Raw genomic sequence first — 27080 nt, 5'->3', positions numbered from 1 at the left:
ATGGTTAACAAAAAGATAACTACTGCAGGAATAACCATCCCTGACCTCAAGCTACACTACAAAGCAATAGTGATAAAAACTGCATAGTATTCACTCAGAAACAGAGACGTTGATCAATGCAATAGAATTGAAAACCCAGATATAAAAACACACACTTATAGACACTTGATCTTTGATAAAGAAACTAAAAAAATATACAATGGGAAAAAAGCATCTTCAATAAACAGTGCTGGTCTAACTGGCTGTTTTTATGTAGAAAAATGAAAATACACCCATATTTGTCACCTTGAAAATCTAAAGTCCAAGTGAATCAAAGACATCAACATAAAACCAGTTTCACTGAGTCTAGTAAAAGAGAAAATAAGAAAGATACTTGAACTCATTGGAACAGGAGGAAATTTCCTAAACATCACTCCAATGGCTTATGACTTAAGATCAAGCATTGGTAAGTGAGACCACATGAAACTTGAAAGGTTTAGTAAGGCAAATTTATGGAACTAGAAAAATACCATCCTGAGTGAGGTAACTCAGACTCCTAAGGACATGTATGGCATGTACTCACTAGTAAGTGGATATTAGCCAAAAAAGTATAGAATCTCCAGGTAAAAATCCTCAGAACTCAAGAAGGTTAACAAGCCAAAGGGCCCAAGTGAGGATACCTCAGCCCCACTTGGCAGAGAGAAGAAAACAATCACAGGGGTTGGGAGAGGGCAGAAGGTGGAAGAGACCTGGGTGGGAGAGGAAACAGAAAGCAGAAAGGGGGAACACGTAATGTTTTGGGGTGGGAAACAAGACAGGAACCCTGAGAACCAGGAACCTCAGGAGGTAAGAGTTTAGGTATCCTCTAATATGTACCAATGACATGTGAGGTGAAAGACTCTTAGGACTCAAAGGGAAGAACCTTAGATGAATGGCCCTATTGTGGGAAGTGGGAACTTTTAGAGTCCACCTCCAGTAGAAAGACAGGACAGCTAGTGGAGGAATGGTGTAGCCATCCCACAGTCAAAATATTGGACCTAGGTTTGTTGATTTCTAAAAGAATTGCACATACAAAACTGGAGAACAGCATGAGGCCCAAATTGGGGTCCATCTCAAGGTGGTGCTACAAGGCCTGACATCATTACTTATGCTATGCTGTACTTAGAGACAGCAGCCTAGAATGTCGACCCATTTAGAATCCTATAAAGCACATGACCTAAATAGAGGCAGATACTTATATCCAAACAGTAGACTGAAGTTGAGAACCCCTCTGGTTGAACTAGGCAGATGTTGGAAGAAGGTGAGGAGGTGGAAGACCATAGAAAGACCAGGAGGGTCAACTAACCTGCATCCCTCAGATCTCTCAGACACTGAGCCATCAACCATGCAGCATACACTAACTGAACTGAGGCCCCTGACACATATACTGAAGGGGACTTCCTGATCTGGCCTCAGTGAGAGAAGATACATCTAAGCCCTCCAGAGACCTGGAGTGGGAAGTTCAAGTGGGGTGGTGGGTTGGGCATGAGGCAGGAGAGGAAATATGAGTTAAGGAACAGTCAGAGGGCAGACCTGGAAGGGGATAATGACTGGACAGTGAAAAAAAGACTAATAATAGTAGTAGTAATTGTTAGTATCAGGGCATCCAAAGCCCAATGGCAACAGCTTTGCCACTCGGGTTTCCAACATTTTTGTTATTAGCAAGGTCAATAAACCATGGATCTCTCTTCTCAGAGGAAAAGGAATCTGCCTCACCATTGCTGAAGAGAGAGATAGATGGATGAATGTTTCCCATATATATATGGGTTCTGACATAGTGGCTCAGGTAAAGGTGGGAGATGAGCCCAGTGGATTCTGAGAATATAGTGGCTGTTGTCCTGGCAACAGGTTTGTGAGACCCGCCAATATGACACCACATGCTTTGGATGCCCTGATGCTAACAGTAATAATAATAATAATAATAATAATAATAATAATAATAATAACAATAATAATAATAATAATAATAATAACAATAATAAAATAGTAAACTAAATAAAAATCAACATACATAAAAATGGCAATCTCTGTGTGAATTCTCACTGACATTCTTACAATTGAAATGCATTCTAAAAATTCATATGGAAGTTTCAAGGATCCAGATTGGCCAAGCAGTCTTGAAAAACAAGTAGCATAGTCCAGGGACACATAGTGCTGGATTTTTAAATAGTGTTAATAAGCTTCATTAATGGGGAACTGTTACACTGCACCAGAATTGACAGATAACAGCAAACCTGAATGTCATCAATTGTTTCATAAATTAAAGTCTCAAAGAAATTGTGGAAACCCGTCTTTTTCCTAAATTACACAATGCCAATAGTTAATCCTGACAGCACATCAAATAGATACCTATCTTTAACCCCACTACAGCAAATTCATCAAAAATTTTTCTCAGAATTTTCATCCATCTACTCTTTCCAATAGTACAGCACAATCATCCATTTAAAAACTTTTATGGGGTACCCCTCAAGGGGAGGCCTCAAAGCTTCACACTACTATTGAGAATATGGAGTACCCACAAAAAAAGGACCTATCATGACTGCCCTTTGAACAACCCAACAAGCAGCTGAAAAAGTGAGATGCAGGTATTTGTACTGAACCAATCAATGGACAGAAGCCGTTGACACCTGTTGTTGAATTAGGGAATGCTGAAAGAAGCTGAGGAGAAGGAAGATCCTGCTGGAGAACCAGCAGCCTCCATTAATCTGGACCCCCGAGATCTCTCAAAAACTGGACCACCAACCAGACAGCATACACTAGCTGATATGAGGCCCTCAACACACATACAGCAGAGGACTGCTGGGTCTGTTTTCATTCAGATATGATGTACCTAATACTCAAAAGACTGAAGGACTCAAGGAGTTTAGATGTCACGTGGGGTGGGGTGCGGGCTCCTCCACATGGAGACAGAGGGTGGGGAGGAGTTGTGGGATGTGGAGAAGTTGGAGGGTGTATGGAGGGGGTAGTGAGTGGAATATGGAGTGTAAAAATTAAATTAATTAAAAATAAAATAAATATAAAATAAAAAGTAAAAAAAAAAACTCTACAAAGTCTATTGTTGCTAATAAGACCTTATCTTTTTAAACACATATTGTGTGGTCTGGTGTCTCACTGTTGCAGCCCTGGTCAGTCTCTATGTTGCTGAGGCCTGTGGTGGGGTGAATTAGTCAAAAAGGAGGCAATGTATAAATGAGATATTTTATTATACGAAAGAGAAAAGGGGACAGTTATGGAGAGAGAAAGAAAGGAGAGGAAGTAGAGGAGATAAGAAGTAGAGAGAGAGACAGAGATGGAGACAGACAGACAGAGACAGAGACAGAGGTAGGGAGGGAAAGGAGAGGAAGAAAACAATAGAGCAAGAGAGAAAAGCAAGGAAGCAAGAGAAGACAAAGAGCAAGGGAGAGGGGAGGGGACAAACCACCCCTTATATTGTATAGTGCTTATCTATCTGTCTTTGGGGTGAGGCATGCCTGGCTGGGGTCAGTGGCTGGGGGTAGGGTCCAGCTAGAATGTTGGAAGCTTGGGGCATTGTCTACCTGATAGAGCACACATCTGCAGGGGCAGCTGTGAGAGGTTGTGACTGAGAAAGGAACCAAAGACTCAGGAGTTATAGCTGAACTCCTCATACCCCCTGGACGCAGAAACTGCCCACTGGGTCTCCAGGGTTCTAGGCCTATTACTTGACAGAACCTAAGTTGCCTGAACAGACTACTGCCCAACAACATATAATATAAAAGTGATCCACAATGTTAATTTTAATACAGAACTAGGTGTGATTTATAACCAAGTTATAATTTGTTTCATATTACCTGCCACTTGTCTTATCATTCTATTCTGCTTGATTATGTTAATTATTGGGATTTTTTTGGCTTTTAATTCAAAGACAGGGCAAAGGGTGGGACAAGCCAGTAGAAATAGGCCACAGAAGTAACAGAGCAGCTGTGACCGGGTCCTTTCTATGTCCATCTACAACTAGGAGGGACAGCTGATCCACTACCCTCTGTGCATACTTCACACAAGTAGAGAGCTTGTCTCTAGGGAGTGCTCTAATCCCAAGACTCAGAGAAGATTGCCAAATTCTCTCCAGTGACTTTTTAAAGTGGAACCAGCCAGGAGACACAGGCAGCAGAAGTAGCAGAGTAGCTGAGACAGGGTCCTTTCTACCTCAAACCTGCACGCAGGAAGGATGGCTTATCCATAGCCCTCTGTGCACAAGTCTTCCCAGGGGAGCACTGATCACCCAGGAGTACTAACATAACCTTACAGACCCACAGGAGGAATAGGTGGAAGCCAGAGACAGCAAGAACATCTAACACCAGAGATTAACAGATGGCAAAAGGCAAATAGAACAAACTTACCAACAGAAACCAAGACTACTTGTCATCATCAGAACCCAGTACTCCCACCACAACAAGTCCAGGATACCACAACACACTGGAAAAGCAAGATTTGGATCTAAAATCATATCTCATGATGGTGCTAGGGGAGCTTAAGAAAGACATAAACTCCCTTAAAGAAATACAGGAGAGCACAGGTAACCAGGTACAAGCCCCTAAAGAGGAAACACAAAAATCCCTAGAAGAATTACAAGGGAACACGAGTAAACAAGTAGAAGCCCTTAAAGAGGAAACACAAAAAATCTCTTAAAGAATTACAGGAAAGCACAATCAAACAGATGAAGATATTGAACAAAACCATCCAGGATATAAAACTGGAAGTAGAAACAATTAAGAAATTACGAAGATAGACAACTCTGGAGATAGCAATCCCAGCAAAGAAGTCAAGAAACATAAATACAAGCATCACCATAAGAGTATAAGAGATAGAAGAGAGAATCTCAGGTGAAGAAGATACAATAGAAAGCATTAACACAAAAGTCAAAGAAAATGGAAAATGCAAAAATTCCCTAACCAAAAACATCTAGGGAATCTAGCACACAATGAGAAAACCAAACCTAAGGATAACAGGTATAGAAGAGAGTGAAGAGTTACAGATTAAAAGGCCAGTAAATATCTTCAACAAAATTATAGAACACTCCACTTTCCTAAAAATAGAGATGCCTATGAACATACAAGAAGCCTACAGAACTCCAAATAGTTTGGATGAGAAAAGAAGTTCCTCCTATCACATAAGAATTAAAACACCAAATACACAAAACAAAGAAAGAATATTAAAAGCACTGAGGAAAAAAGGTCAAGTAACATTATAAAGGCAGATCTATCAGAATTACACTAGACTTCTCATCAGAGACTATGAAAGATTCTGGGCTAATGTCATTCAGAACCTAAGAAAATACAAATGCCAGCCCAAGCTACTATACCCAGAAAAACTCCCAATTACCATTGATTGAGAAACCAATATTCATGATAAAACAAACTTTACGCAAATTCTTTCCCCTAATTCAGCCCTTCAAAGAAAAATAAATGGAAAACTCCAACTCAAGGACGGAAACGACATTCTAGAAAAAGCAAGAAAGTAATCTTCCAACAAAAGTAAAAGAAGACAGCCACATGAAGAGAATTCCATCTCTAACAACAAAAATAACAGGAAGCAACAATGACTTGTCCTTAATTTATATTAATGACAACAGACTCAATTGCCCCCCAAAAGACATAGACTATCAGAGTGGGTACAGAAACAGAACCAACATTTTGTTGCATTCAGGAAACCTACCTCAGTGACAAAGACAGACACTACCTCAGAATAAAAGGCTGGGAAACAATTTTCCAAGCAAATGGTACCAAGAAAAAGGTTGGAGTAGTCATTCTAATACCAAATAAAATCGACTTTCAACATAAAGTGATCAAAAAAGACAATGAGGGACTCTTCATGTGCATCAAAGGTAAGATCTACTAAGATGAACTCTCAATTCTGAACCTCTATGCTCCAAATTCAAAGGCACCCATATTTATAAAAGAAACTTTGCTAAAGCTCAAAGCACATATTATACAATATGCAATAATAGTGGGAGACTTCAACACCCCACTCTCTGAACTGGACCTATCATGGAAACAGAAACGAAACAAAGACACAGTGAGACTAACAGAAGTTTTGAAACAAATGGATTCAACAGATATCTACAGAATATTTTATCCTAAAACAAAAGGATATACCATATTCTCAGCACCTCATGGTACCTTCTCCAAAACTGGCCATATAATCGGTCACAAAACAGGATTGAACAAATACAGGAAGATATAAATTATTCCTTGCATCCTATCAGATCAGCAGTGGACTAAGACTGCTCATCAAGAACAACATAAACAATAGAAAGCCAACATGTATGTGGAAGCTTAACAACACTCTACTCAATGGTAACTTAGTCAAGGAGGAAATAAAGAAAGAAATAAAAGACTTTCTACATTTTAATGAAAATGAAGCCACAACATACCCAAACTTATGGGACACAATGAAAGCTGTCCTAAGAGGAAAACTCATAACTCAGAGTGCCTCCAAAAAGAAACTAGAGAAAGCATATACCAGCAATTTGACAGCACATATGAAAGCTCTAGAACAAAAAGAAGCAAATTCACAAAAGATGAGTTGAAGGCAGGAAATAATCAAACTCAGGGCTGAAAACAACCAAATGGAAACAAGAACTATACAAAGAATCAACCAAACCAGTAGCTGGTTCTTTGAGAAAATCAAAACAATAGATAAAGCCTTAGAAAGCCTTAGCTAGACTAACTAGAGGGCACAGAGACAGTATCCTAATTAACAAGATCATAAATGAAAAGGGAGACATAACAACAGAAACTGAGGAAATCCAAAAAATCATGAGAGCCTACTACAAAAGGCTATAGTCAACAAAACTGAAAAACCTGGATGAAATGGACAATTTTCTAGACAGATACCAGGTACAAAAGTCAAATCAAGATCAGATCAATGATCTAAACAGTCCCATATCTGCTAATAAAATAGAAAGAGTCATTAATAGTCTTCAACCAAAAAAAGGCCAGGACCAAATGGGTTTAGTGTAGAATTTTATCAGACCTTCAAAGAAGTCCTAATACCAATACTCCTCAAAATATTCCACAAAATAAAACAGAAGGTACTCTGCACAATTCATTCTACAAAGCCATAATTACTCTTATATATAAACTACACAAAGACCTAACAAAGAAAGAATACTTAAAACCAGTTCCTTTATGAATATTAATGCAAAAATACACAATAAAATTATTACACACTGAATCCAAGAATGCATCAAAAAGATCATCCATCATGATCAAGTAGGCTTTATCCCAGAGATGCAGGGATGGTTCAATATACAGAAATCCATCAACACAATTCACTATATAAAAAAATTCTAAGAAAAAAGCATATGATCTTCTCATTAGATGCAGAGAAATCATTTGACAAAATCCAATACTACTTCATGATAAACGTCTTGAAAAGATGATGAATTCAAGGCCCATACCTAAACATAATAAAAATAATATACAGCAAACCAGTAGCCAACATCAAACTAAATGGAATGAAAACTGAAGCAATCCCACTAAATTCAGGGACTAGACAAGACTGCCCACTATCTCCCTACTTATTCAATATTGAACTTGATGTCCTAGCCAGAGTAATTAAACAAGAGGAGATCGAAGAGATACAAATTGGAAAGAAAGAAGTTAAATTATCATTATGATTATATTATAGTATAATTAAGTGACCCCAAAAATCCCACCAGAGAACTCCAAAACCTGATCTACAATTTCAGCAATGTAACTAGGTATAAAATTAACTCAAGCAAATCAGTGGACTTGCGCTGCACAGAGGATAAACTGGCTGAGAAAGAAATTAGGGAAACAACATACTTCACAATAGTCACAAATAATATAAAATATCTTGGTGTGACTCTAACAAAATATTTAAAAGATATGTATGACAAGAACTATGAATATCTGAAGAAGGAAATCAAAGAAGACCTCAGAAGATGGAAAGACCTCCCATGCTCATGGACTTGCAGGACTAATATAGTAAAAAGGGCCATATTGCCAAAAGCAATCCCCATCAAAATTCCAACTCAATTCTTCACAGTCTTGTCAAGAACAATTTTCAAATTCATCTGGAATAACAAAGAACAGAATACTGAAAGTTATTCTCAACAATAAAAGAATCTCTCATTGACTCACCATACCTGACCTTAAGCATCACAACAGAGCAATTGTGATTAAAAAAACAACTGTTGGTATTGGTACAGTGACAGGCAGGTGGGTCAATAGGATAGAATGGAAGACCCTGAAATGAACCCATATACCAATGGTCACTTGATATTTGACAAAGGAGCTAACACCACCCAGTGGAAAAAAAGATAGCATGTTCTACAAATGGTGCTCCTCAACTAGTGGTTAGCATGTAGAAGAATGCAAATCTATCCATTCCTATCTCCTTGTACAAAGCTCAAGTGCAAGTGGATCAAGGACTTCCACATAAAAACAGATACACTGAAACTAATAGAAAAGAAAGTGGGGAAAAGCCTTGAGCCCTTGGGCACAGGGGAAAATTTCCTGAACAGAACAGCAATAGCTTATGTTCTAAGATCAAGAATTGACAAATGGGACCTCATAAAATTGTGAATGTTATGTACGGCAAAGGTCACTATCAATAGAACAAAATGGCAACCAACAGATTGGGAAAAGATCTTTACCAATTCTGTATCTTATAGAGGTTTAATATGCAATATTTACAAAGAACTCAAAGAGTTAGACTCCAGAGAACAAAACAACCCTATTAAAAATGTGGTATAGAACTATACAAATAATTCTTAACTGAGGAATATCAAATGGCTGAGAAGGACTTAAAGAAGTGTTCAACATCCTTAGTCATCAGGGAAATGCAAATCAAAACAACCCTGATATTCTACCTCACATCAGTCAGAATGGCTAAGATCAAAAAATTCAGGTGACAGCAGATGCTGGAGAGGTTGTGAAGAAAGAGGGACACTCCTTCATTACAGGTGGGATTACAAGCTGGTACTACCACTCTGGAAATCAGTATGGCAGTTCCTCAGGAAACTGGACATAGTACTACAAGAGGACCAAGCTATACCACTCCTGAGCATATACCCAGATGATGTTCCAACATGCAATAAGGACACATGCTCCACTATGATCATAGCAGCCTTATTTATAAGAGCCAGAACCTGGAAACAACCCAGATGCCCCTCAATAGAAGAATGGATACAGAAAATGTGGTCCATGTATACAACGGAATACTACTCGACAATTAAAAACAATTTGTGAAATAATTAGGGAAATGCATGTATCTAGAGAATATCATCCTGAGTGAGATAACCCATTCACAAAAGAACACACATTGTATGACTCAGTAATAAGAGATTATTATCCCTGAAGCTTGAAATGCCATCCACAAAACACAAGAAACACAAGAAGAAGGAAGACCAATGTGTGGATACTTTGATCCTTCTTAGAATGGAGAACAAAATTCCCATGGAAGGAGTTGCAGAGCCAAAGTATGGAGCTTAGACTACAGGAAGGACAATCCAGACTGCCACACCTGGGAATACTTCCCATGTTTAATCAGCAAACCCAGACACTATTGTGAATGCCAGCAAGTGCTGGCTGAAAGGGAAATGATATAGCTGTCTCCTGAGAGGCTCTGCCAGTGCCTGACCAATACAGAATAGAGGTTCACAGCCATCCATTGGGTTGAGCACAGAGTCCTTATTGAAGGGGCTAAAGAAAGGTCCCAAGGAACTGAAACGTTTACAGTCCCTTAGTAGGAAAAACAATATGAACTAACTAGTACCCTCAGAACTCCCAGGGACTAAACCACTATTCAAAGAATACACATGGGGGGACTCATGGCTCCAGCTGCATATGTAGCAAAAGATGGCCTAGCTGGGCATCAATGGGAAGAGGGGTCCTTGATCCTGTGAAGGGTCTATGCCCCAGTGTAGGGGAATTCCAGGGACAGGAAGCTGGAGAGGTGGTGAACAGGGGGAGGAAAAAGGGAAAAGGTTTTTTGTTCTTTTTGTTTTGTTTTGTTTTTTGTTTTTAGCTTTTTGTTTTGGAAGGTAACCCAGAGAAGGAGATATCATTTGAAATGTAAATAAAGAAAATATCTAATAAAAATAATATGTAAAATAAATATATAAATAAATAAATAAATAAATGAAAAAGAACAGATTAAAAGAAAACAAATTCACACTATTTTTCCCAGCCATACCCCACATGTAATAAAAAATAGTTTTTTAAAATGATACTTGAATGATTTTAAACATCACTTATAAATCTGTAATTATTCAATGAAATCTACAATACAACATAAAGTCTCTAATTTTACAATTACATATTAACCCTTTACCTGACATCTTTGAATTAGGAAGTAATCAATGAAGTCCCGAGGATTTGTAACATCCAATGAATCTTCATGTTCTTTTATTTTCTCCAAAAGATAGTTGCTAATATATGTATAATTTTTAAAAAATATGTTGTGACTTCCTGGACAATAATCAAGAAGTATAGGTAATGCATTGAAAATCTACAAAGAAATGCAAGAATTTACTAAGTAAATACATCTAATGAAGTAATTAATATATATTCATAACATAATGCATGATTGTTTTAATTGATAGGTGAAGATATGAATGAAATTCACCTTAGTGAGGTTATTTACATATATAATAATTTTCTATTCTAGTAGATTTTTTTGGACAATTTTCTGCAAAATGAACAAATATCATAAAATATATTTCCACATTCACATATCTTTTGAGTATAAAGAATGTTCATGTTAGTTACTCAATGATTCAAATAAACTCTGTTGTACAAGTTTGAATTACCATGTTACATAGATTGCTATCTCTCTCAATTTTAAGGTGATAATAGCAGGTTAAATTTTATGGTGGCCTGATTTATAAAAGAAATGTAGTGCCTGAGTTTCATTTCTATCTGCCAGCTTCTGACATGAAATATCTATATAGAAGTATGTAGGGCTTTGAGATGCCCTGAATCAAGAGCATGCCATACCACTTTACAATTTCTGCATGATCACACAATCATTTTATCTGAAGTGTGCAGTCAATGCCAGATCAGGCTAGGAAAATTCTGTGAGTATATACATGGTCCACACAGTATTAAAATATTCATCTTCTCATTTTGACCTTTCCCCTTGTCAACTGTTATCCCAGCTGACCCATCAAACAACTGTAACTACTCAGTTTTCCTGAAAGCTTTCATTTCCATTAATACTCTTCCTTATTTGAGAGAATGTTATTTCTATTCTGAGGCATTCCTTCCTAGTAATTTGATGAAAATGTGTTTAATAGTTTTAAAGTATGAATGGAATTTTAGTAGTAGAAGGATGTCCTAGATGTGACTGGCCACACTTGTAGAAGTGAATGGAATTATTTTACAAACAATTCTGTACTAGTCACTGAGAAAATTTGTGGATAAGCAGCTAACAGGCTTCAGCCATCCTGGCATTTGCCCCTTAGTTTTACTGCTTGTATAGATAATGGCTTTGAACTCCATTACATATACTCTTTGTATAATATGATACTCATAATATGGAAAATGTGGTACTTGTCACCTGACTACTATATCCTTATTGATTTTGATATGTGAGAAAGAAAGATAGTACATGTATTTTAAGAAGTAAAAGTCCATGGCTTTACCTGACACTCAGGAGTGCTCAAAATTTTAATGCACTCATTCACTTTTTTTATCAAGCTAAGAAAATCCTTATCTTCATAATCAAAACGATTCTGGAAAATAATGGAGCAGATGACATTGCAGGGAGCACATCCCATGATGAAATTGGGATCACAGGGTGAGCCTGAAGATTGGAAACAATTGTAAAATTTTTTTAAATAATAAACACATACAGCTGCCCTTGTTAACAGGATAAGGTACTTTAGAAATTGTAACAATTAATTATGAATATACTTAACAGCTAGGTACTTACCTGCTGAAGAATCATGAACATCTTGACATTAAAACTGACTTAGTTTTCATTCTCACTAGTTAAATAAGACTGTTCACTACCATATTCAAGGACCTTAATTTAAATGGCATAACATCCTAAAAAGTAGCCAATTACTTCAGCATATGTTATTCAGAACCTAAAGTCTGAAGAATAACCACAATAAAATCTAGATTTTTGTAACAATATAAATGTGGCCAAAATGTGGCCCACAGGAGTGTTCCAAAAGTAACATGCAATAAACATGCAAACACCAGTTGTTCAACGGTATGTGTGGACTTCCTGGAGGTCTCTGTGCTTATTCATGAACCATTAACCCTAATAGATGTTTCATGTTAAGACACTTCAGTGTTTGTACATAAGTTCTGCACTTCTAGCTGAGAATGGAGAACAGATTTCAGTGTTGTACTTGCAAGCTAAGTTGCATCTATCTTTTTAAAACTGGCATCAATATCACTGTCTTCATCTTTGTTGTTTACTTCCATACATTCTCCCTTTGGTACACTGTAGGGCAGTAGTCTGTTCAGGCATCTTAGGCTCAGTCGAGTAATAGGCCTAGATCCCTGGAAACCCAGTGGGCATTTTCTGCCTCCTGGGGCAGAAGGAGTCTGCTCTAATTTCTGAGTCTTTGGCTCCTGTTTCAGTCACAACCTCTCAAAGCTGTCCCTGCAGGAGATGTGTGCTCTATCGGGCAGACAATGCCCCAAGCTCCAAGCATTCTAGCTGGACCCTACCCGCAGTTTCTGACCATAGCCAGACATGCCTTGACCCAAAGGTAGCCACACTCCATACAATATAAGAGGTGGTTCGCCCCATCCCCTATCTCTTCCTCTTTGTTCTCTCTTGCCTCGTTTCTTCCTCTCTTGCCCTCTTTCCTCTCTTGCCTTCTCATCCTCTCTCTTGTTCTTTGTTCTCTTGCCCTCTTTCCTATCTTGCCCCACCTCTCTCTCTCTCTCTCTCTCTCTCTCTCTCTCTCTCTCTCTCTCTCTCTCTCTCTCTCTCTCTCTCTCTCTCTCTCTCTCTCTCTCTCACCTTCTCTTCTCCACACCTTCTTCTCCTTTCCTTCTCTCTACTTGACTGGCCTATTTTCTCTTCCCTATAAAATATCTCATTTATACATTGGCTTCCTTTTGACTACCACTCCCCAAAACAGGCCTCAACAGCAGAGAGAGAGCTCAAGTCTCCAGCAGCGAGCCACCAGCCCTAGAGTACACTGACAGCCTTCGAATACACCACTTAAATGTTTTCACAATCAATTTCTCACTCCCATAAACTTGTCCCTTTACTTATACCAAAATTTTATAGAAAATTCTAATTTAATATGAATCTCTCTGACACATTTTATGGCATATTTCTTAGATACCGTTTCTGATCACCTGATGAAGACTTGTGTCCCTGAAAGGTCTACATCATATATCTCCCTCAAGATATGCAGAATCATTTCCCTTTTCTTTATTTTTTATATTTTTGTATAGCTGTTACAGTCTCATTTGTTTCCTTTATCTTTTTCTTTTGATTTTTGAATGAATATACAGAATTTATGATGTGTTAATATGACATGATCCACTTATATGAAGAAATGGTGTGAGAGCCTTTATTTTTTGGGTCCATAAGAGGTGAAGCAAACACTAGTATGAAACAAATAACCCCATTATTTTTTGCACTTTCATCTTTCAAAGAATTAATTTTACTATCTACGAAATACATATGTCATTGTAATATCCATTTTGAAAGTATAATAAAAGCAAATTTGTGTGGTAACTATGAATAATGGGAGAAAATAGAGGAGAAAAATGCTATAATGACAAGCAAACCAAAACACATAACCTACAATAACAAATATACCTTCATGATCTCGACCCAGCATCTAGTACAATTTCAACAATAACATTTACTGCAAAGAAAGTAAATGTTCAATTTTATGGGTAGGGGAGCATCCTCACAGAAGCAGAGGGAGGGGGAATGGAATAGTGGGTCTCCAGAGAGGAAACCGGGAAAGGGGAGAACATTTGAAACGTAAATAAATAAAATATTCAATGAAAAAAAAGAAGTAAATATTCATCATGGCCAGACTTCACATTTAATATATTTAAGTAAAACATAAATATGTGGATATTTTACATCAAGTAAATATCAAGGTATTGCATTACACATATGTTTAAAATGAGTGCATTATATTGGTGATTTGGTCATGTGATTTATTTTACAGGTAAGGAAAATAAATAATCAGTGTTTGTCAAGTAGTTATAATCAAGCTGATACAAACTTCAGTCAACTCAAATGAAAGAACCTCAGTTGAGTAATTACTCCAGGTAACTATTCTGAGGTTATGTCTCTCTGTTCTCTTCCTTCATTGCTGATGACAGGGATATTACCTAAACCCAATGTAGGCAATGTGAATCTTAGGTATTTGGTTCTGGACAGTAAAAAAAAAGAAAGTGAAAAAGACAAATGGAATAGGTCACTGAGCAGCTATCCTTCATGTTTTCTGTTGCAGTTAATGCTTCCAGATTCTTTCTTTGAGATCCTGCATTTGATCCCTCAATGGTGTCTGTAACCTATAAGCCAGTTGAACCCAACACCAACTTAGTTGTTTTATGACAGAAGCAAAACAATAACAATCTATGAGAGCATGATTGTTTATATTACTTTCAGTATTGAAATTGCTGTGATCAAAAGATAAAAATTGTGATGTTGTGTCAAAGGTGATTTTAAATTCTCTACCCTCAAACAAAGGTCAAATGAGTTATCAAAGGTGGATATTTAACCATGTGTAATTCCTTGAGATTACTGATGTTCTACCAGGATTTTAACACCTTACATTATACTAAGATATCACATTCTTTTAAGGAATGAGGATGAACCGAAATACTTTGAGATTACTTCTTGTTGTGTGCATGTCATTAACATGGAAAATCTGGTTGTATTTCACTGTATTTGGGAGAAAAAGTGTTAAAAGCTATCTGTATAGAAATTTAAACGAACAATATAATATTCTTTATTGGAAAGCACTTGGTGAGTAGCATCCAGCATGCTAGAAAGTAAGAGTCATCAACTTTCTCATACCAAAACCTGTAAAGGTGAATATGAATTCAATATCTGAAGTCCCAAGAAAAATACTAGAGTCAATAAAACAGTTTTTAGTTTATTAAAGGAATCATTTTTCTAGGTTGTATATGTGCATAAATTTTGACTATTTGTGTTGTAGTGTGTTTTAATAAGGTTATAAATAAAAATGTTAAATGTTATATAAGAAGGAATAATGATAACATGTTGAAATCTTGCTAAAATCAGAAATATAATAATTGATAAAAATGTTTACAATCAGCTGAGTAATTAACGTAATCCATCACACCATTTTTACTGAAATCTACAAACAAACTCTAGAGAGACAATTAAAACTTGAATGAAGAAGTGTTATTCATTGCTCTTAAGAAAAAAGAGAAAATAAAAGAAAGAAAGAAAGAAAGAAAGGTCAGGAAGGAAGGAAAGGAGGACAGAAGGAAATAAAAGAGAGAGAAAGAGAGAGAGAGAGAAAGAGAGAGAGAGAGAGAGAGAGAGAGAGAGAGAGAACCAATGCTACATGGCCTATGCTCCTTACTTTTACATGGTGACCATTATCATTGATAATCACCCTGTCATGCTGGTATGCAAAGAGAAAATGACATTGTACTTAGGGGAATTCATGGCTGCACAATGCACTAAAAGTTGAAATGAGATGTAAACTCATGACATCTCATTAGGAAAAAATCTTGGAAAAAGATAGGAATTACATGACTCATACACAGCCATGCATAGACCAAGATATAAAAGTAGAATCTGACCTGCACTTACCATTTGTTTTCTTTAGTTGCTTCACGAGCCACTGTGCTTCCTCTTGCACTTTTTCCTCTATGGTCCTTTTTCCCACCCCCAAATTCCTCAGGGTATTGACTGTGAAGAGCCTTGTGGCCTTCCATACATTTCCACGGCTAAAACCAAGGCCTGAAGAAATGGGAACAGACACTGGAAATCCCAGACACAGAAAAAGCTGACAGATGGCAGCAATAGATTCCAAACCTTATGCCTGAAAAGCAAGTATGACTTCCACTCTCCACCTTTCAGCTCACTCTGGAAACTGCCCAGTATACACATAAGCATCTACACACACACTTACCCTTTCCTTTAGAAGCCTTTTCAAACATCGGGAAACTTCCTCTTCCAGAGAACTCTTCTCCATGGTCAATGAGGGCTTCTTTCAGTGCCTCATAACCATATAATACCACAGTAGGCTGTGAGCCAAAATACAGAGTGTACACAGGGCCATAGGTTTTTGAAAACTGGAAAGAAATAGAAATCATAAATATTAATTAAAAATGTCCTTGTATTTTCCATAGAGTCAATCTATTTCATTTGATGATCATATTTGGTTATAATAATTTTATTCAGAAAAACTCACTTTAAAGTATGTATAATTATTTACCTTATGATGATTATCATATATTCATGGCCTACAGTGTGCCAGATAATTTTTCAGGCTGTTGACACACTAAAACCAAAATTTGTCACATTTATTTCCTGGATTCTATTGCAAATAAGTACACTCAAATTTGACTCTCTGCTTGTTCATTATTGGATACTTGAGCATCACTCTCATGATAACTTCATACTGAAATGGAATTCAATAATCAGAGGAGTGCTGCAGAACCAGCTGGGACACTTCTTGTTAAAACTAAGAAAGCCCTGTGATAAAGACTAGAAAACCAGAAACTTAGATTACCACATATGTTTGATTTCCATTCTTATCTATTGTTACAAAAGTACATAGAGTGGGTATCATACAAAGTGTACCATAGCATTAAGCAACATAGAAAAATCCCATTCTCACTCATCCTAGGCCCAAGTCACAGGCCATGAATGGACTAAAAGATGATTGGGAAAATACCACATATGCTAACACACACTATTTATGGTTTTTATTCCATTTATGAGCTCATGCACATTATATTTACTTCAAATCAGACACCAGTAAATTCTTCAGAGTATAAAATTAATGTCAAATACAAGAACAACACGTCTCCAATTCTGATTCATTTTATGAACTATTTCTTACTCTTCACATTCAGTCAAAATAATAGCAAATATTTTTTTAAAATAGTATATAATTACCTGCATTTGTAAAAAAAAATAGTGTATATAATTACCTGCATTTCAGGTTAGAGGTAAAAGTCAGAAAAAACATAGAACTTTTCAGTTTTTGACATCATATTCATGTCCACATCATTTTCTCCACTCATGGAATTTCAGGAAAGCAGCCTGACTTCTATCTACCTTTGAAATGTACCTAAAGAGCACAAGGCATACTTACATTACTAAAGGATTGGCGGATGTTCTTCATATCTATCAGGTGGAAATTGCCAATAATTGGGAGAGGAGTGGGGCCAGGAGGGAGCTTCCCTCTTCCAGAGCTCTGTCTCCAAAATGAGAGGAGAAGCAGAAAGGACAGACTAAGAACCACGACCACAAATGGATCCATGGAGACTCTTCTTACTGACACAAGTATGAACAGGCACTACAGACATCTTATAATGCACATGCAGAATCAGTATTTTCTGTTTGGGGAATCTTTGTACAATCAACAAGTTACTGTTTAACTGTCTTCCAAGTGGACTTTGTCTCAACAACAAGAAAAAAACAAGCCCTTTTAACACTGTCAACATGGTAGAGTGTCTGTAAGAGATTTTTACTTAATTTTATTGAGTTGTGACATGTAATTCTGATAAATAATAGTCATTCAAATCTTGAAATACACTTAAATTAATCTATAAATGTCATTTACTTATCAGATTGTACTAAAATTATGTCAATTTCTTCTTTCCTTCCTTATCCAAAACAAGCAATATATACATTTCCTTATTCACTTTCTAACTGAAGGTTTTTTCTTTTATTTTTTTAAATTAATTAATTAATTTATTTACATTTCATATTTTATCATCTCCCTGTGTACCCTCTGACTGTTCCAAATACCATACTTCCACCCTAACCCATCTCCACGTGGATGTCCCCATCCCTGCACCCTACCTGACTTCTAAACTCCCTGAGTCTTCCAGTCTCTTGAGGATTAGGTGGATTATTTCTGAATGAACACAGACCAGGAAGTCCTCTACTGTATGTGTTTTGGGAGCCTCATATCAGCTGGTGTATGCTGTCTGGTTGGTGATTCAGTGTTTGAGAGATCTCAGAGGTCCAGATTAATTGGGACTGCTGGTCCTCCTACAGGATCACCCTTCTCAGATTCTTTAATCCTTCCCTAATTCAACATTAGGGGTCAGTTACTTCTGTCCATTGATTGGGTGCAAATATCTGCATCTGATTCTTTCAACTGTTTATTGGGTCTTTTGAAAAGTAGTCATGATAGGTCCCTTTTGTGGGTACTTCATAGCCTCAGCAATAGTGTGAGGCTTTGGGGCCTTCCTTGAACTGGATCCCACGTTGGGCCTGTCACTGGACCTTATTTTCCTCAGGCACCTCTCCATTTCTATCCCTATAATTCTTTCAGACAGGCACAATTATGGGTCAGAGTTGTGACAGTTTGATGGTCCCCCTCTCCTTCATTTGATGCCCTGCCTTCCTGCAGGAGGTGGGCTCTATATATCCCTCTTCCTACAGTCAGCCATTTCATCTAAGGTCCCTTCCCTTTGAGTCCTGAGAGTCTTTCACCTCGCAGATCTCTGGTACATTCTTAAGGTTCCTCTCCATCCTTCTATCTCACAAGGTTGCCTATTTTAAATTCTTTCTGCTGTTCTTCAGGGCTTCAGTCCTTTTCCCTTACCTGATACCACACCAGGTTCCTACTCTTCTCCCACTTACCCTACCCTCTGCCACTTTCCCTCCCTGATCCTCCCAAGTTGTGATTGCTTTCTTCTGCCTCTCAAGTGGGACTGAGGCATCCTCACTTGGACACATCAGCTTTTTGAACTTGGTGAGTTCTGTGGACTCTATCTTGAGTAATCTGTACTTTTTTGGCCAGCATCCACTTGTTAACTCACTATGAGTAAATGCTATGCATATCCTTTTACATGTGAGATACCTCACTCAGGATGATATTTTCTAGTTCCACTAATTTGCCTACAAAACTCAGGATATCCTATATCTTAATAGCTGAGTAGTATTCCATTGTGTAAATTAACCACATTTTCTGTATTCATTCTTTTGTTGTGGGACATCTGGGTTGTTTCAAGCTTCTGGATATCACAAATAAAGCCACTATGAACATAGTGGAACACATGCCCCTGTGGCATGTAGGGACATCAATTTTATATGTTCTCAAGAGTAGTATAGCTGGGTTTTCAGGTAGATCTATTTCCAATTTTCTGAGGAACTTCCAGATTGACTTCTACAGTGGTTGTACCAGTTTGTAATCCCACCAGCAATGGAGGAGTGTTCGTCATGATATGTGCTTATTTAACAAAATATCACTATGGACCTCATACTGGCTCAAACTCACATCTCTCCTATTGCTTCCTTCAAAAGCCAGAAATATATGGATAAAAGACCATATGCATATTTAACTGTGTATTTAAATTGGTTCTTGCTAATTTAAACATATGGATACATGCTTTAATTATAAATGCAGTAAAACTCTCATACATGCTTTGAACAACACAACTAAGACAAAAGACAAATATACCTTACATTAGTAACACACATTTCAATAAAAAAAAGCTATTAATTTGATACCTAGGAAAAGCTATATGGCTTTTGCCATTGTGAAATTCAATGGAAGACTTAGGTTTATCTTTCTTCCTTCCTTCCTTCCTTCCTTTCTTTCTTTCTTTCTTTCTTTCTTCCTTCCTTCCTTCCTTTCTTTCTTTCTTCCTTCCTTCCTTTCTTCTTTTTCCTTCCTCTCTTCCTTCCTTCCTTCCTTTCTTTCATTTTCTTCTTTCTTTTTTCTTTCTTTGTTTCTTTCACTTTCTCTCTCTCATTTTTCCTTCCTTCCTTCCTTTCTTCTTTATCCTTTATATTGTCATTACTGTATAAGTAGGACTACAAGTGTTTAACAACTCATTGCTGGAAGAACTTTGAATTCAATGTGATTACCTTGCAGTTGCTGATACTCCTACTAGCTGTACAGTTATTAAGATTCTCTACTTATCATCATTTCAGAAGTGAGGTGATCTCAGCACAACTGAACAGAAGACAATAAATGAAAATTTTTGAGTCACTAATATCTATATCACAGGTGATTTTATATAACATGTGTTTCTCCTGGGTCTGGGTTACCTCACTCAAGACTATATTTTCTAGCTACATCCACTTGCCTCAAATTTTCATGATATCCTTGTTTTTAATGGCTGGATAGTATTCCATTATTTTCATGTACCCAATTTTCCTTATCATTCTTAAGTCGATGTACTCCTAGATTGTTTCCAGTTTATAGGTATAACAAATAAACCTATTATGAAAATAACTGAACAATTGTCCTTACAGTAGGACATAATTTGGTATATTCTCAGGAGAGGTTTAGCAGGATTGTGGTGTATAAATTATTTCCAATTCTCTGAGAAACTGCCAAATTCATTTCCTTAGAGGTTGTTCTAGTTGTCACTTCTAAGAGGAATGGAGGAGTCTTCACCTTTTCTTCCCTGTCACTTGAGGACTTGGTTTGGTTTGGTTTGGTTTGGTTTTTATCTTAACTATTCTAATGGGAGTAAGATGGAATCTCAGAGTCATTTTGATTTGCATTTCCTTGATGACTAAGTGATTCTTGGCTATTATATCCCTTTTCCTACAGTCAGCCATTTCATCTAAGGTCCCTTCCCTTTGAGGGATTCCTTTGTTGATAATTCTCTGTAAAGCTCTGTGCTCCATTTTTAATTGGGTCTTATAATTTGTTGGTGTTTAAATTTTTTATATATTTTTTTTCTTTTTTATTAGATATCTTCTTTTTAGTTTGACTATTTGTGTAGAAGTGTATTTTAGTGAAGATTATAAATAAAATAGTAAGTGCTATGTAAGAAGGAATGATGATAATATGTTGAAATCTTGCTAAAATCAGAGATATAATAAGGGACTAAAAAATCTATTACAAGCAGCTTAGAAATGAAAATAATCCATCACACCATTGTTACTGTAAACTACAAACAAGACTCTAGAGGGAAAATAAAAAATTGAGTGAAGAAGTGCTATCCATTACTCTTAAGAAAGAAGGAAAGAAAGAAAAGAAGAAAGAAAGAAAGAAAGAAAGAAAGGAATGAAGAAAGAAAATCAATACTATATGATCTATGCTCCTTAGTTTTACCCAGTAACCAATATCATTGATAAGCATCCTCTCATTCTCGTATGCAAAGAAAAAAATGACATTTGTGTTTAGGGGAATTTATGGTTCATAATACACTAAAAGTTATCATGAGACCTATATATAAGACATCTCATTAGGAAAATATTCTTAGAATAATATAGAAACAACATGACTCATGCACAGCCATGCATAGACCAAAATATAAAAGTAGAATCTGACCTGCACTTACCATTTGTTTTCTTCAGTTCCTTCACGAGCCACTGTGCTTCTTCTTGCACTTTGTCCTCAATGATCTTTTTTCCCACGCCCAAATTCCTCAGGGTATTGACTGTGAAGAGCCTTGTGGCCTTTCATACATTTCCATTGCTAAAAGCAATGCCTGAAGAAATAGGAACAGACACTGGAAATCCCAGACACAGAAAAAACTGACAGATGGCAGCCATAGAGTCCAAACCTTATGCCTGAAAAGCAAGTATGACCTCTACTCTCCACCTTTCAGCTCACTCTGGAAACTGCCCAGTATTCACATAAGTACATACACACATTTACCCTTTCCTTTATAAACCTTTTCAAACATTGGGAACCATCCTCTTCCAGAGAACTCTTTTCTGTGGTCAATGGGGGCTTCTTTCAGTGGCTCATAACCATGTAATACCACAGTAGGCTGTGAGCCAAAATACAAAGTGTACACTGGGCCATAGGTTTTAGAAAATTGGAAAGAAATAGAAAACATAAATATTAATTAAAAATGTCATTTTATTTTCCATAGAGTCAATCTATTTAGTTCGATGATCATATTGGGTTATGATAATAATTTTATTCAGAAAAACACACTTTAAAGTATGTATAATTACTTACCTAATGATGATTATCATATATTCATGACCTACAGTGTGCCAGAAACCTTTCAGCCTGTTGACACACTAAAACCAAAGATTTGTCACATTTATTTCCTGGATTCTATTGCAAATAAATACACTAAAATTTGACACTCTGCTTATTCATTATTGGATACTTGAGCATCACTCTCATGATAACTTCATATTGAAATGGATTTCAATAGTCAGAAGAGTGCTGCAGAACCAGCTCGGAACACTTCTTGTTAAAACTAAGAAAGCCCTGTGATAAAGACTAGAAAACCACAAACTTAGATTACCACATATGTTTGATTTCCATTCTTATCTATTGTTACAAAAGTACATAGAGTGGGTATCATACAAAGTGTACCATAGCGTGAAGCATCATGAAAAATACCGTTCTCACTAATCAGCATCCTAGGCCCAAGTCACAGGCTATGAATGGAATGAAAGGTGATTGGGAAAATACCACATATGCTAACACACACTATTTATGGTTTTTATTCCATGTATGAGCTCATGCACATTGTATTTACTTCAAATCAGGCACTAGTAAATTCTTCAGAGTATAAAATTAATGTCCAATACAAGAACAATGCATGTCTAAAATTCTGATTCATTTTATGAACTATTCCTTATTCTTCACCCTCAGTTGATATAATAGAAAATGTTTGTTAAAAAAATAGTATATAATTACCTGCATTTGTAAAAAATAGTATGTAATTATCAGCATTTGTAAAAACTAGTGTATATAATCACCTGCATTTCAGGTTTTTAATCTGAAACCTAGAGCGTTACTAATTTCCTGACCAGAACAAGAGGCAAAAGTCAAAAAAATCTAGAACTTTTCAGGATTTGACATCATATTCATGTCCACAGTATTACTCTACTAATAGAATTTTATGAAAGCAGCCTGAATTCTACCTCCCTTTGTAATGTACCTGGAGAGCACAAGGCATACTTACATTACTAAAGGATTGGCAGATGTCCTTCATATCTATCAGGTGTAAATTGCCAATAACTGGGAAAGGAGTGGGGTCAGGAGGGAGCTTCCCCTTCCAGAGCTCTGTCTCCACAGTGAGAGGAGAAGCAGTAAGGACAGACCAAGCACCATGACTACAAATGGATCCATGGAGAACCTTCTTGCTGACACATGTATGATCACACACTCCAAACATTTTTATTAGATATATTCTTTATTTATATGTCATATGATTTCTCCTTTCTCCGTTTCCCCTCAAAAAAAAAAAAATAAACAAAAACAAAACCAAAAAACACACAAAAAAATACAAAAAACAACAAGAACAAACACCTGTTGCCTCCCCCCTACCTCTGCTTGCCACCCCACCCTCTCCCACTTATTGGCCCTAGCATTCCCCTATACTGGGGCACAGAACCTTCACAGGGCCAAGGGCCTCTCCTCCCATTGATGACTGACTTTGTAATCATTCTTCCATACACGTACTCACGCCAGACATTTTATAATGCATCTACAGAATCAATATTTTCTGTTTGGGCATCTTTGTACAATCAACTAGTTACTGTTTAACTCTCTTCCAAATGGACTTTGTCTCAAGACAAGACAAAAAAGCACTTTTAACATTGTCATTTTTATAGAGTGTTTGTAAGAGATTTGGACTTAATTTTATTGAGTTGTGACATGTAATGCTGATAAATAATGATCATTCAAAACTTGAAATACACTTAAGTTAATTTATAAAAGTTATATAGCTATGAGTTTGTACTAAAATTATGTCAGTTTCTTCTTTCCTTCCTTTCCAAAACAGGCAATATATACATCTCCTTATTCACTTTCTAACTCAAGGTTCTTTTCTTTCATTTTTTAAAATTAATTAATTTATTTTCACTTCATTTTTATTGTCCCCCCTCCAACCTCCCACTGTAACACATCCCATACTTCCTCCCAACACTGTCTCCATATGGATGACCCCACGCCCCACCCGACCTTAACTCTAAACTCCCTAGGGCCTCCAGTCTATTCAAGGTTAGGTGTATCATCTCTGAATAAACACAGACCCAGAAGTTTTCTACTGTATGTGTGTTGGGGGCCTCATATCAGCTGGTGTATGCTGCCTGGTTGTTGGTCCAGTGTTTGAGAGATCTCAGGGGTCCAGATTAATTGGTCCTGCTGGTCCTCCTTCAGGATCGCCCGTCTCCTCAGTTTATTTAAGCCTTCCCTAATTCAACAACAGGGGTCAACTGCTTCTGTCCATTGGTTGGGTGCAAATATCTGCATCTGACACTTCAGCTGCCTGTTGGGTCTTTTGGAGGGCAGTTATGATAGGTCCCTTTTGTGAGCGCTCCATAGCCTCAGGACTAGTGTGAGGCCTTGGAGCTTCCCCTTGAGCTGGATCCCACTTTGGGCCTGTTGCTGGACTTTCTTTTCCTCTCCATTTTCATCCCTATAATTCTTTCAGACAGGAACAATTATGAGTCAGAGTTGTGTCTGTGGAATGGGAACCCCATTCCTCACTCGATGTGCTGTCTTCCAACTTGAGGTGGGCTCTATAAGTACCCTCTCCCTACTCTTAGGTATTTCCTCTAAGGTCTCTCTCTCCCTTTGAATTCTAGGAGTCTCTCACCTCCCAGGTCCTAGGTACATTCTGGGGGACTTCAGCCTCCTATTTCCTGAGGTTGGCAGTTTACATTCTTTCTGCTGGTTCTCAGGGCTTCAGTCCTTTTTGGTCACCCAATATCAAATCAGCTTCCTCTCTCCCCTTCTCTCCTCCACAACCCATACTCTTTTCTTCCCAGGTCCCTCTGTCCCTTCTCACTTGTGATTGCTTTTTTCTCTCTCCCAAGTGGAACTGAGGCATCTTCACTTGGGCACTTCAGCTTGTTGAGCTTTTTGAGTTCTATGAACCGTATCTTGGGTATTCTGCAAGGTTTCATTTTGGTTTTTTGTTGTTGCTGTTTTCTTTAGTTTTTGTTTTTGTTTTTGTTTTGTTTTGTTTTGTTTTTGGCTAGTATCAACTTGTTAGTGACTATTTTTCTTCTATAGTTTTCTTGAAGATATTTTCTGGCCCTTTGATCTGGGATTTTTCATGTTCGATTTATACAAGTCTTAGGCATATACCCAAAACATACCCCATCATACCACAAAGACACACACTCTACCATGTTCATAGTAGCTTTCTTTGTACTAGCCAGAATCTGGAAACAAATGAGATGCCCCACAACAGAAGAATGGATACAGAAAACGTGGTTCATTTACACAACGGAATATTATTCAGCTATTGAAAAATGAGGACATTCATGAATTTTGCAGACAAATGAATGGAATTAGAAAATATAATCCTGAGTGAGGTAACACAGACTAAAAAGGACATGCATGGTATATTCTCACTGATGAGTACATATTATCCAAAAAGTACAGGACACCTAGGATACAACTTACAGACTATAAGAAGTATAACAAGCAGAAATGCCCAAGTGAGCAGGTTTCAACCCCACTTAGAAGGGGGAAGGAAATAATCATGGGAACTGGATTGAAGGAGGGACCTGAGATGGAGAGGAGAATTTAAGGGGAAAAGGATAACAGGATCAGATATGGGGGAAGGGACAAGAGAATAAATGGAAATAAGCACCCTTGGGAGTGGGATATGGAGGAACCCTCTGTCGAATATAAGAGACCCAGGAGGTGAAACAGTCTCAGAACTCATTGAGGGTGACCTTAGCCAAAATGCTCAGCATTGGGAAAAGGGAACTTGAATAGTCCACCTTCAGAAGATAGACAGGGAATCAAGGGGAGGGACAATGTTACTAAACCACTGTCAAAATATCTGACCAAGAATTCTTCCGGTCTATAAGAACTGCAGGGGCAAAATGGATAAGAGACTTAAGGAAAGGAGGTCCATTGACCTGCCCAACATGGGGTCCATCTTATGGGGTCTGAGTGTGGGGGCACCAAGGCCTAACACTCTCTGCTATTACGTGCTTACAGAGGGAAACCTGACATGGCTGTCCTCTGAGGGGCTCCACCAGCAGCTGACTGAAACAGAAGCAGATCCTATGCCCAAGCACTGGACTGAGAGGGAAAGTGACCCAGAGCCTGATCCACTAACTAGAAGCATACCGGGGCTGGTCTGAAACTCTTTGCACATGTGTTGCAGAGGTCTACCTGGTCAAGCCCTAGTGGGAGAAGACACAATCCTAGAAACTCTTGAGGCCCCAGGGAAGGTAAAGGCCCTGTATCGGGGAGAATATCTCAGAGGCAATGGGAAGAGAAGCTGTGGGAGGGGAGCACTGAGGGACGGAGCAAAAACTAGAATATAAATAAATAAAATAATTTAAGTTAAAAATAGATATGTCTTAGCAATATCCATTGTGAAAAAATGATAAAATCAAAATTGGGTGGTAATTAGAAGTAGTAGGAGAAAATGGAGGAGAAACAAAATCTATAAGGATATGCAAACTCAAAATGCATAATCTGCTACTACAAAAATATCTTCATGTCTCAATCCAGCATCAAGTAAATTTGTAAAAAATAATGTTTACTGAAAAGAAAGTAAATGTTCATCATGGCCAAACTTCACATTTTACATATGTAAGCAAACTTGAAATTTATGGATATATTTCATCAAGTATCAAGATATTATGGTACAAAAATGTTTTATATGTGCACTATTTTGATCATTGGGTTTGTTTCGCATTTAAGGAAAATAAGTAAGCAGCTTTTGTGCTGGTTAGTTTTAGTCAGGTTGACACAAACTACAGTCAGCACAAAAGAAGGAACTTCAGTTGTATAATTGCTTCAAGAAATGGGAATCTGAGTTCTTGCCTTTCTGTACTATTTCTTACTTGCTGATGATGGGAGTGGATGTGCAGTTCCAGTCTTGAACATGTGATTCTCAGCTGTAGGATAAAGAAAGTGAGAAAGAGAAGTGGAACAGGTCACGGAGCTGCTATCCTTCATGTGTTCTGATGCAGTTAATGTCTCCAGGTTCTTTCTTTTTTTTTTTTTT

At 37.4% G+C, this 27080-nt stretch overlaps 2 protein-coding genes and 1 pseudogene across 17 annotated transcripts in view; 1 reads left to right on the top strand and 2 right to left on the bottom strand.

Moving 5' to 3' along the window:
- The window catches only part of LOC116073008 (cytochrome P450 2C40-like), a 48925-nt gene extending 31417 nt beyond the window's left edge, over positions 1–17508 (bottom strand). Inside the window, exons 1-5 of one of the 2 annotated variants that reach the window (XM_031344661.1) lie at positions 17306–17508; positions 16115–16277; positions 15793–15942; positions 11651–11811; positions 10339–10515 (exon numbers count right to left, since the gene is read on the bottom strand). In XM_031344661.1, coding sequence (XP_031200521.1) covers positions 10339–10515; positions 11651–11811; positions 15793–15942; positions 16115–16277; positions 17306–17473 — 819 coding nt within the window. In that variant the 5' untranslated portion in view covers positions 17474–17508. The remainder of the gene's footprint in view (positions 1–10338; positions 10516–11650; positions 11812–15792; positions 15943–16114; positions 16278–17305) is intronic. The other variant, XM_031344656.1, reaches the window with a different exon arrangement.
- The window catches only part of Fhit (fragile histidine triad diadenosine triphosphatase), a 1878988-nt gene that overhangs the window by 1328305 nt on the left and 523603 nt on the right, over positions 1–27080 (top strand). The gene's annotated exons all lie outside the window — the stretch shown is intronic.
- On the bottom strand, positions 20100–23227 carry LOC116073419 (annotated as a pseudogene).

Source organism: Mastomys coucha, unplaced genomic scaffold, assembly GCF_008632895.1.
Source record: "Mastomys coucha isolate ucsf_1 unplaced genomic scaffold, UCSF_Mcou_1 pScaffold10, whole genome shotgun sequence".
Classification (NCBI taxonomy): domain Eukaryota; kingdom Metazoa; phylum Chordata; class Mammalia; order Rodentia; family Muridae; genus Mastomys; species Mastomys coucha.
Note: the sequence above shows the minus strand (reverse complement) of the source record. Positions and strands in the feature narration are given on the sequence as shown.